Consider the following 12,310-nt stretch of genomic DNA (forward strand, 5'->3'; position numbering starts at 1 on the left):
TGCTTTTTGGCAATAAACTTCACCTTTAGCTGAAGAACTCAAAGCTAGCACCCAAATTGCTCCTGTCCTGCTTTGCTGAAATTCAGAATGATGCCAGCTGACCCTCATTTTCAGGGCAGTGGAGAGCATCAGGTCAATAGACACCATTTTGGATTTTGGGGAGGACAACAGTGACTGAGTATTACTTCTGCCCTTGAGGATCCTTAAGCTTAAGGAAGGGTCATGTGGGAAGGAGAGACTTGAAGGAGATCCTAGGGGCCAGGTGGTTGAGAAGGTGCTTAATTCTTCATCTAAAGGCGGTTTTGTTTTATTGGTGGGAGTTTGAATCTGTAGAGGAAGGAAATTCTGTTCTGGGACAAGAATATCCTGATGGTTTTATTAAGGTAATATTTAAGAACAAATATACCTTAATACTGAATGCATATGGTTGAGAGGGTGCTTACTACTTCATCTAGAGATGGTTTTATTTTATTTTAGTTTATTGGTGGGTGTTGAGGAAGAAAATTCTGTCCTGGGTCAAGTATGCCTTGAATATCCTGATGGTTTTATTAAGGTAGTATTTAAGAACAAATACACCTTAATACTGAATGCATATTGATGTTGACACTAATGCATAGTTAAGTATTCCGTGTTATATAATAAAATAATCAATCGTTTAAAACACATTCTGGCTGATATTTAAAATCTGCTGTCAGCATTGCTTTTAAATTCTTGCCACAGCATTTTAAGTTCTACTGCGATATGAGTGCCAGTTAATAGCCAGATACCGGTGCTGAATATCTAGATATAGAATAGACTGGAGCCACTATCCAGGTACTGCTGATACTCAGATAGCTAGCTGATTAATATAGAACAGCTTTTTTGCTGCTGTCTTGTTAACTGGGTATTGACACTGAATATCGTGGGACCTAGACAGCTTCCAGTTCTGCCCAGGTTCTGGCCCTGGACTCCCCTGGCTATTTGGGTGGTGCTGGGATAGTCTGCAATTATTTTCAGAGGCTTTATCTGAATTATGCCGCTGAAAATCCAGGTATGGGCTGGGCTTTATCTGGGTACTACTGCTGCTACCTGGATGAATGCTTTTAAATATTGAGACATTTGTTTTCCATTTGTTTTTATGTTTTTGTAGGACACTTGTAAATCCATTGTGTTTTAAAACTGAGCAATGTATTTTATGCTTTCTTTTGTGAACAGCCAAAGATAAGTCTGAGAAAATATTTGCTTTAGCCTTTGTGAAGCTAATGAGATATGATGGAACAACATTACGAGATGGAGAACATGATCTCATAGTGTACAAGGTATAGTATTTTGTAGTGATTTGTCATAAATACCATTTAGTATGTGTGCAATATTTTCAGAACACTCAAAATTGAATTGAACATTTCTTATTCTTATTTGCATAACAACAATTTAATTGTTATGAACAATAAGAGTAGTGGAGTGGTACCAGAACTTTAGGAATATATAATTTTGCTATGGGTAAGAGATGGTTGGCAAACATTTTTGGATAGTGAATGTATTAGAAAATGATTTTGATGGTGTATGCCATGATAGTGAAGTAATTGTGTATTCTTGAACAAAATCGATACAGGAGATTAGCTAAAAACAGCAAATGCTATAGGTGAAATTGAAATGGATTCTGGGGGGGGGGGGGCATGAGGATTTTAGGATATTTACTGCAAAATCAGATACTTTTCTACAGAGAATACTCAGATGAAAGCCACTGCAAATGCTACGTATCATACTAAAACCACACCAAAGTCAGCCAACTGATTTCCAGTACATATATGATTCTGTTAGTAAAGAGCATTCCTGTAAACATGAATGCAGAAATAGAGGCTCATTTTTCTTAGTACATAGACTTACAAAGTTACATAGGTTACTCTCTGTTGATGCAGAGTAGGCAAGGTTATATTTTAAAGATGAAGACTGGCAGAGACTACTTATAAAGTTTTTAATATACTGCTGGCAAGTTAATAAAAACAATAGAAGCAGTGCACAAACAAAAAACCTACCCCTTCATGCATCAACATCTCTCCTCCCCCACACCCAAACAAAGTCTGTTTTGTAGATAAAAGCTTTGATGATCACTATGTTGTATCTTATGACTTTGATTAACCACATATTGTATCAATGCTTGCCTTTTTTTCTTTAACAATTTGGTAAGTGTTTTACTCCAAGGACATAGGATCTCACAAGTGGGTGACATCCTCCGATGAGCCCCGGTGTGGATGCTACCCAGCATTCCTACTATTCAAGAAGCTTTTGGTGGGCCTGCACCACCAATGTGTGAGTGCCTTCCCGTCTGCCTGAGTCACGCAGGACCCCTAGTTTCACTTTCTCTATGGAGCTGAGAAGACAGCGTTTGGTAAACTTTGTTTTTACAACTGCACGCCCCTTTCCTCTCTGGACTTTGTGAGTAGCATGAGACGACTTTTAATTTTGGTTTATCCTCTTTCCCTTCCATTTTGTCTTAGGTTTTTGGCCCTTTTGATTTTTTTTCATTGTTTTGTGGCTGGCCATTTTTAGTCCTGAGCTCTCAGCCAGGTTCTTAAAACAGAAAAAAAAATCTTATTTCCCTCTTTTCATTATTGAGCCTTTTGATTTTGCTACAGCTATTTTTCCTGTGATGTCCCATAAAACCGCCAGTTTGTTTAAGCGATACAGAAACTGTAAGACAACCACATCTGTTGGTGACCTGTATGACATATGCCTAAAATGCCTGGGCCCTGATTACAATAAGACCTCTGATTGCCCTCTTTGCGCTCAAATAAAGAAGAAAACTCAGAAAGCTAGAGAGGCTGTTGCATGAGAGGCTTTTCAGTTAACAGAAGTCTGATACAACTGATATTGGCATAGACAGCATCAGTCCCCATGACTTCTGGAGCTGCACCGGATACTGGTGATGCATCAGCAGAGATTTACCCCCCCCCCCCGCCTTGATGTTGAGTACCAGTAGAGACTGCCTGGGCCAAGCATCCTTGGACCCAAGAATGTCCTCGTTGGCAGTGAAGTCTCTAATGCTGGGCACCGAGCATAGGCGAAGAAGCACTGGCATCGGTTTTCCTCATAGTACAGTGCTGGGAGCTCTGGGGAATCTGCAGTGCCAGTACTCAAAAAGTATCAGCACTGGGAGTATTTCTCCCTCTCTTCTGAAGTGTTGCCCAATGCACTAGTCTCCCTAAAGCTGGGGCTCCACTTCCGAGTCAGCACCGACATTTTCTTAGGCCATCGCCACACTGTCACCTGCCCTGCCTTTGGTGATGCCTTTCTGGGGGCAAGGTGGAAGAGGTGGCAGACCTCATTAAGAACAGAATAGATACCATCAAGTCCCTTTCTTGGGCTGCTCCTTCTAAGTCCTCCACATTTTGGAGGCTTTCAGGTGGGATTCAAAAGGGTGCCTACTCCTCTCAAAAGGCGTAGGTTCACATCTGGAGTACATTGGAGCCCTGCTAGATCCCAGTGCAAGCTCGAGCCTACTTGCCTCAGGCGTGGGCAGATGCTGTCATTGCCATTGCCACTCAGATTCAGTGCACCCAGTAGGTCACAGCTCAGCAGATGTCAAAATTGTTGGGCCACATGACCTCTATAGTGCATGTCACTCCCATGACTCGCATCCATTTGTGGAGTGCCCAGTGGACCCTTGCTTCTTAGTGGTGTGAAGCCAAGGGGAATTTTGTGGATGTCATCACGGTTACTTCAGAGTTGGCTCAGTCACTTCTCTGGTAGATGGATCAGCCCAATTTGACCATGGGACTCCCATTTCAAATTCTTCCTCCCCAGAAGGTTTTGACTACAGAGTAGGGAGCCCATGCAGATGGGCTTCACACCCAGGGAATCTGGTCAACTCAGGAGTCTAAGCTGAAAATCAATCTCTTAGAGCTACAGGCAATCTGGAACCCTCGAAAGGCTTTCAAAAATCTCTTGAACCAAATTGTGCTAACTCAGATGGAGAGTCAGGTTGCCATGTACTATGAAATCATACGAGATCCTACCCCTTTTGTCGGGAAGCAGTCGAGCTGTAACAGTGGACCACCAGTGGTGGCATGGTGCTCTGCGTCACATACCTGGTGGGGAAAGACAACTGTCTGCAGACAGACTGAACAGGGTGATGCAACCGCACGAGTGGTCTCTTAGCATGGACATTGCTCACAAGATCCTTCATGAATGAAGCACTCCCTCAGTGGATATTTTTGCCATTTATTTGGACAAGGTCCTTCAGTAGTGCTCCAGACTCAGGTCACGTGACAGACTAGTGGATGACTTCCTCCTGTGTTGGAGAGAAGATCTCCTATATGCATATACACCCATTCCTCTGATATGGAAAACTTTACAGAAACTTGAGCAGGACCTAGGGAACCATGATCCTTGTTGCACCTTAATTGCTGAAGCAGATCTGGTTCTCTCTTCTGGAATTGTCCTCTGAAGAACTGTGGAGGTTTGACTGTTGTCCGACCCTCCTGATTCAGAACAAGGAATCTCTTCTGCTTCCCAGCCTCCAGTCCCTGGCCCTCACACCCTGGATATTGAGAGCATAGAATTTGCATCTCTTCAGTTGCCTGAGAGTGTCTTCAGGATCCTGCTGGCTTCTGGAAAAGATTCTACTAAAGGGTGTTACTTTTAAATGGAGGAGGTTTGTCATCTGGTGTGAGGACAAGGGTCCAGATCCTCTCTTGCCTACACAAAACCTGCTTGACTACCTCCTATACCTGTCTAAATCTGGTTTGAAGACCAACTCTGTAAGGGTTCACCTTGGTGTGACTGGTGCTTATCACTATATGGGAGGAAAGCCCATTTTTGTACAGCCTCTAGTTATTTGCTTCATGAGAGGTTTGCTGTTGATAAAACCCCCTGTCAAACCTCCAACTGTGTCATGGGACCTAAACACTGTCCTCACCCTGCTGATGAAAGCTCTCTTTGAGCTATTTGACTCCAGTCTTCTGAAGCACCTGACCTGGAAGCTTTGTGAGCTTCAGGCTCTAGTAGTAGATCCACCTTAAACAAGGTTTCATCATAACAGAATAGTTCTCCACATGCATCCTAAGTTTCTTCCAAAAGTTGTGTTTGAGTTCCATCTTAATCAGTTGTCCTACCAACATTCTTCTCAAAGCCTCACACCCATCCTGGTGAAAGTGCATTGCACACCTTGGACTGCAAGCGAGTCTTAGCCTTTTATCTGTAGTGGACTAAAGCTCACCCAGCTTTTTCAGTCTTTTGATCCAAATATGATGGGGGCAGCCATAGGTAAACAAGCTTTGTCCAATTGGCTTGCAGACTTCATCTCCTTTGCTTAATGCCAGGCTGACGCTTGAGGGTCATGTCATGGCTCATAATGTAAGAACCATGGCTGTATTGGTAGACCACTTGAGGAGATTTGCAGAGCTGTGATATGGTCTAAAGTCTATGTATTCATATTTGACTGCTGCCGTGAACAGAATATCCAATGTGATAACTGGTTCGGTTAGACAATTCTGCATAATTTGTTTGGTATCTAGGATCCAACTCCATCCTCTCAGGCCCATTTTTCTTCTGTTCCAGGCTGCAGTCCACAAAAAGACTGCATACAAGTTCAAGTTGTCTGGTTTCTGCTTGGCTTTTGCCATTGCAAGACCTCATTGTTTTCGTTGAGCCTGGTATCTAGGGATTCCCACTTGAGAGATCCTATGTCCTGTGGCAGATGTTCTCTGAGGACAGCAGGACAAGGATTCTCACAATCCCTTCCACCTCCCCTAGGAGTTGCATTCTTTTATGCTTTTTGATCCAACTGTGGATCCCACTCAACTGGGGCAGGTGGGAAGGCACCCAAGTATGCACAATGCAGGCCTACCTAAAGCTGCTTGAATACTAGCAATGCTGGGTAACATCCTCATCTATCGGGGGGGGGGGGGGGGGGGGGGGGGGGTTGTCAACCACTTGTGAGAATCCTTGTCCTGCTGTCCTCAGAGAACATCTGCTACACGTGAGTAATTTCATTTTTTCTTCTTCCCTGAAATGCATTCTACAATAGGCAGAAGCAAAGAAACTTGAAGATGCTTCAACATATTTGAGTCTACCATCCACAAAAATAGAACTGGAAGAAAAAGGACACTCTGCAACTGGAAAGAGCATGCAGAACCTTGGTAGCTGCACCATCAGTAAAGATTCCTTCCAGATTTCCACTCTTGTTTGTTCAACCAAACTCACGCAGAATGGTATGTTACTGTTGGAAGCCATTTTCTGTTCTGGGTTGATATGTTGACTGGAATAACTAATGAACAAATTCAATAATTATAATTAAAAAAAAAACAACAACAGGCATTTTGTAAGGAGTGTTTGCTATGATATAAAACAGTTTTTCAGCTCCTTAAAGATACACAAACTTTTAAAAATCTTTTAATGAACTGATTTAATGAATCATTTGCAGTCTGTCAATTTTAAATTTTCCTTCAGTATGGTCCAATTGCCATTGAAATCTTGTGGCAAATCACTGGGAAATAAAATTCATGGCAGATGTTTCAGTGTGGCACCATCATGCATTTTACTGTGAATCATGGTATTTTGAAAAAAAAAAAAAAAGCAGCCAGTGAATTTTCTGCTGTGAACTGCAGTTGATTGATTGAATTGATCTAAGAGAAAAACAAGGCTGGAAATCACATGGTGTGTTTCCAGATCAGATTTATTAGGACATATTTAGGTGTTTTGTTTCTTATGCCCATTGTGGTGTTTGGTCATTTTGACACATTTTCTAAATTAAAAAAAAGCAATGCTACATGCAGTAGACACTAGTTTTGTTAAGAAAAATATGTGTATGTAGGAATGTTTGCTATCTTAGGTATCAATTTTTCAAACTGTAGACACAAAAAATATTGAAGATTGAAGTACAAAACAATGAGATTGTGCTTCCAACTAGAACATTTAAGGGCATGTGAGCTAAAGAAAGCCAACATTAGATGTTCCTAAGGCCAGTCTTCTGCTGGTCAGAAACTGATTCCAATGATGGATTCCATAATGATATTGAGAGCATAGCAGAGCAAAAAAGGGTCATGTTAGAATGGTTGTGGCTGTGTTCTTCACTCTACTATTGAAACTTATTTATGGTTCTTATAAAAAAAAATGGAACTCCACATGAACATTATTGGCTTCTGATTGCCTACATAATTAAATTCTACAATAACCTTTAAAGCCCTCCTAACAGATTCTTCTAAATACTATTTACCATCATGTGCTCTGAGGTCATCTCAACACACTCTGATTCCCCAACCATTGAAAATCAGGCTCCAAATAGCATTTAGCTATGTCACTGCTTCTTTTAGGACTCAGTTCCTTCTTATCGGAGGTCTAGCCTCACTTTTTCCTCTTTCAAATCAGTTCAAATGTGACTCTTTGAGCAGGCATATCACTACATTAAGGGGGCTCTATTTAGAGATCATCTGCTTAGATGGCCCTTGTATTAGAATAGTCACCAGATGCCAGATCATAGAATTTTAATTGTTCCCCCTGAGTGGACTAATGGAAGAAAACAAATGGGAGCTATGAGCTAATGGTTTCAGTAGGCCATGTACCCAAGTTCTCTAGTTGGATAGGACAGAATTTGAACTGGCCAGGGAATGACCCGATATATTTACAATTCATAATTACCTCTTGAGTTCACTCAGTTATTTCAATTAAATATATACCCATTCTTTCATATTTTATTAAATTGAATTTCAAATAAGTGTTAAAAAGAAAACATTTGCAAAGAAACAGCGCAGATAGTTCACCATATTGGCAGATGAAATTTAATGTAGACAAATTCAAAGTGATGCACATTGGGAAGAATAATTTAATCATAGTTATCTGATGTTATGGTCCACTTTAGGAGTCAGTACTACTACTACTACTATTACTATTTAGCATTTCTATAGCGCTACAAGGCGTACGCAGCGCTGCACAAACATAGAAAAAGTACTCAAGAAAAAGACCTAGATGTCATTGTAAACGATACGCTGAAATCTTCTGCCCAGTGTGCAGCGGCGGCCAAAATGCTATGGATTATTAGGAGAGGGATGCAAAATAAGACCAAAAATATTATAATAAAGAGGTTAGGGCTCTTCAGCTTGGAAAAGAGACAACTGGGGGGGGGGGGGGATAGTGCAGTGAGTGGAGTGCAACGGGTGGAGGTGAAACGTTTTTTTTTCTCTCATTCAGAAAGTAGAAAGACCAGGGTACACTCAATGAAATTGTATTAAAATACTTTTAAAACAAGTAGGAGGGAATATATTTTCATTCAAAGAATAGTTAAGCTCTGGAACTCGTTGCCAGAGGATGTGGTAACTGTGGTTAGTGTATCCAGGTTTAAAAAAGGTTTGCACAAGTTCCTGGAGGAAAGTCCATAGCCTGTTATTGAGATGGACATGGGGGAAGCCACTGCTTGCCCTGGGATTGTTAGCATGGAATGGTGCTACTAATTGTGTTTCTGCCAGGTACTTGTGACCTGGATTGGCCACTGCTGAAAGCAGGATACTGGGCTGGATGGATTGTTGGTCTGACTCAGTATGGCTGTTCTTATATTTTAAGGAAAATATACACCAATAAAGATATAGGTAGAGACTTCCGCTTTTACACTACAATAGTCTACAAATAAGGGGAAACCAAGTGAAGTTAGTCTAAGAGATGATAGACATCTTAATCATAAGAAGATTAAGAAGAGTGTGGAACTTGTGCTAACAAAACCTTATAGCCCAAATCATGATGTCATAATATCATATACCTAAGGAATCAAGATGCCACAGCTCCTTTCTCCTTGAGAAACAATTGTAAATGGGAGGGTTCAAAAAAGACACATGTATCATTATTCAAGAAAATCACACATTTGCAAGGAAACTGTCATTGAAACGTAGCACCTAAAGCTAAGGCTCTCTGGTGGAATGCCAGAAAATTTGTTTTTCTTCTTTAGAGTCCATTTAGAAACATCAGGAAAAACATAGGCGCCCGGTATCGGAGGCTTGGGGAGGCTGATCGGATCCTGATGATGACGCTCGTCCCAACTGCCCGCCCTCTTTCCCCCAAGATCCGTTTCCTTTTTTTAAAAATTTACCTTCAGTCCGGCAGCGCAGCGACAGACAGCGTCAGTGAAAGCGCTCCCAGTAAAAGCGCTTCTCTTCGCTCAGTGCCCCGTCTTCTTCTGACGTCATGATGTCAGAAGAAGGCGGGGCACTGAGCGAAGAGAAGCGCTTTTACTGGGAGCGCTTTCACTGACTCTGTCTGTCGCTGCGCTGCCGGACTGGAGGTAAATTTGAAAGAAAAAAAAGTAAAGTGATCTTGGGGGGAGAAGAGGGTGGGCAGTTGGGGCAGGGGAGAGAGTGAGATGAATGGGATGGCAGGGCTCAGGGAAAGAGGGTAATTGCTGAATATGGGTGAATGGAGGGGGGCAGGGGAGAGAGGAGCATGGATGGGATGGCAGGGCTCAGGGAAAGAGGGGAATTGCTGAATATGGGTGAATGGAGGGGGGCAGGGGAGAGAGGAGCATGGATGGGATGGCAGGGCTCAGGGAAAGAGGGGAATTGCTGAATATGGGTGAATGGAGGGGGGCAGGGGAGAGAGGAGCATGGGTGGACATAGATGGGAGGACTGGGCCCAGGGAGAGAGGAGAAATTGCTGGACGTAGAGGAGAGGGGAGGGAAGAGAGAGGACGGAGATGAGATGAGGGAAAAGGAAAAAAGAAGAAAAACTGCACATGGATGGAGAAAATAGGCAGAAGCTGGATCCACTGGACAGTCAAGTCTGTGGAGGACCCAGCTTTTACTTACAGATGTAGGACAAGAAATGAAGAAGAAAGGTGGAAAGTAAAGAAATAAATGGAAAGGAAGCCCTGGAAATGGAGTTAAGAGGACAGCAGCAGAATGGGATACTGGGCCAGCATGATCAGAAAAAACGAAGTCACCAGACAACAAAGGTAGAAAAGATAAATTTATTTTCATTATAGTGTTTGGAATATGTCCACTTTGAGAATCAGGTGCTCAGCATTAAAAGTTTATATTTATTTACTTATTTATGGCATTTTATCCCACATTAAACATGAATTAGGGTGTTTTGTGGCTGTACATGAGAATTGTGATATGATCCCTTGTTTCATATTGTTGACGGTCTGCATTTTCCGTATGGGTGGTATATTGGTGTATTAGGGTCTGCCCAGTGTAATATTTATGGTACAGTAAGGTTCTGAGTGTGTTTTTGCACAAAGTTGTGCATAGTGTTTTGCAGTTGAGCGATTGTGGTTAGTATATGCTTTGAGCAACCACTTTATTCTTTGACATATGATACATATCTAATATCTAAATTTAATAAAAGGTATTAATCGTGACTTTTATTTTTATTTTTTTTCTGTGTTACCAGACAATTATGGATTTAAGCCCCACCCCTGGCCCCACCCCTAACCCCGCCCCCTTTAGCCTCCCCAAACAGTTGGGCCACCGACCGCCTATGAGGAAAAATAAGAACCCCACACACACACACACACACACACACATAAAGTTACGATCTCTCATTCTAAAGAAAAGTCACAATAGTGTTTGTTTGTACTGTAGAAATAAAAAAACAACAAAAATGTAGCATGAGATATTATCTCTTCTGCAGAGGCCTCCAAAATGTTGGTCACGTTCAAACTATTTGAACAAAGGTTTTCCCTGATCAGGTTTCACTAATGAGCTATTGCACTTCTTAGATGGCATTGGAATGAAGTATATGTTATTCAAAGGTGGCAAGGCTGTCTCCTCATATTTAAAAACCTCCTTCAAGAATGTATAAAATATAGTTTTTGTAGTAGATGTGGTGGTTTGAGGAAACTTCAGTAACCTCAAGTTCAATCCTTTATCATAGATCTCTGAGTTTTCAATTCTGTGATATACTATCTTATCCGGTAGTATAGCAGTTTGAGTAGTTTTTACCTGCTGAAGCTGAAGTCCCAAATTCCCCACATTTCCATTAATAGCAGCAGTGCTCATACCAGCATTCGGAGCCAATGCAGGAAGAACTTTAGAAAGTACAGTGTAAAGGGCTTCCATGGCTTGCGAAATCAATTCCAAGGTAATTTCACCTGGTTTGACAAACAGCAACGAAATCTCCAGTGGAGCTGCAGCTTATCTCTCCAGTTCTCTCCAGCTGGCACTTCATCGAACAGTGCTGTCTGTGACGTCATCACTCCAGAGAGAACCTCAACCTTATACCCACTTAGCTCTACCAAGGGGAATGCCCCAGCAAGCACTGGCTGCAATTCTGCTCTAGGAGGCAGAGGAGTATTAGGGCCTGCCGGGCAAAGTGAAACATCGCTCCCAAATCTTGGGTTCTTCTCTCTGCCACGAACGACTGATGCCTGAAATAGCAGAAGTAAACATGCAATTTCTGACTACCTCATTTGAGTTAAGACCAATCAACGAACCGTCTGAATGGTGTTCTTCCCACAACGCTTTGACATATTGCAAGATATAAGCCTCAAAGAGAGAGATCACGCACGTCCTTGGACTAAAGCCCCCTTCTTTCATATTTGTATTCTATTGTAAACCTCTCTGGTGCATCTAAGCTAAAACTGAACTAAACTGACATCCATCCCAATTAGTAAGGAGCCTCTGTCTACCACCCGTCCTCCGGAATCAGAAACCTCCCCGGTCTAGCATGAGCCTCCAACCCATTCTGATTAATGCAATGTACCCCTCAAAGTATGAAGAGTTAACACCGTTTTTTTAAAGAGGGCTGTAATCTAGTTACTCTTTACCACCTCCTGGTAAGGAGGATGGGATTCTGGGGCTGGGGATAGATTTGTCAAGGGAAGGAAAGAATTACAGCTGTTTCAGATTGAAGGAGGGAAGGTGTTTGTACTACAACTTTGTCTTCTGACTGTGATATGCAGGGTTGACGGGCTAACCTTGCCACTATCTCATGGAATGGTGAATTTAGATCAGTAATTAGGCTGATCTATATTTATTGCATTTTTGTAACTGGCTAGTGCCAGGTAGTCCTTTTTAGGCTTCTTGTCCAGGCTCTTCAATGGTAGGGACCTTCCACACAGGCCTACTCTTTCTGGCAGCTTACATACACACTCCCACAAGATGGTCATAAAGCTTCCCTATAGAAAGCTCTACATAAGCATTGCCGTACTAGGACAGTCTAAAGGTCCATCAAGCCCAGTATCCCTTTTCCAACAGTGGCCAATCCAGATCACAAGTACCTGGCAGGATCATAAAGAGTAATAGATTTCATGCTGCCTATCCCAGGAATAAGGAATGGATTTTCCAAAAGCCCATCTTCATAACAGTTTATAGACTTTTCTTCTAGGAACTTGTCTAAACATTTTAAA

General features: G+C 42.0%; 1 protein-coding gene across 1 annotated transcript in view; it reads left to right on the forward strand.

The window, feature by feature from the left end:
• The window catches only part of DOCK1 (dedicator of cytokinesis 1), a 906,712-nt gene that overhangs the window by 189,403 nt on the left and 704,999 nt on the right, over positions 1 to 12,310 (forward strand). The window contains exons 17-18 of the mRNA XM_030202953.1: positions 1,195 to 1,298; positions 6,008 to 6,191. Of these exons, the coding sequence (XP_030058813.1) occupies positions 1,195 to 1,298; positions 6,008 to 6,191 (288 nt within the window). The remainder of the gene's footprint in view (positions 1 to 1,194; positions 1,299 to 6,007; positions 6,192 to 12,310) is intronic.

The sequence above is a fragment of the Microcaecilia unicolor genome, chromosome 5 (genome assembly GCF_901765095.1).
Source record: "Microcaecilia unicolor chromosome 5, aMicUni1.1, whole genome shotgun sequence".
NCBI classification, from domain to species: domain Eukaryota; kingdom Metazoa; phylum Chordata; class Amphibia; order Gymnophiona; family Siphonopidae; genus Microcaecilia; species Microcaecilia unicolor.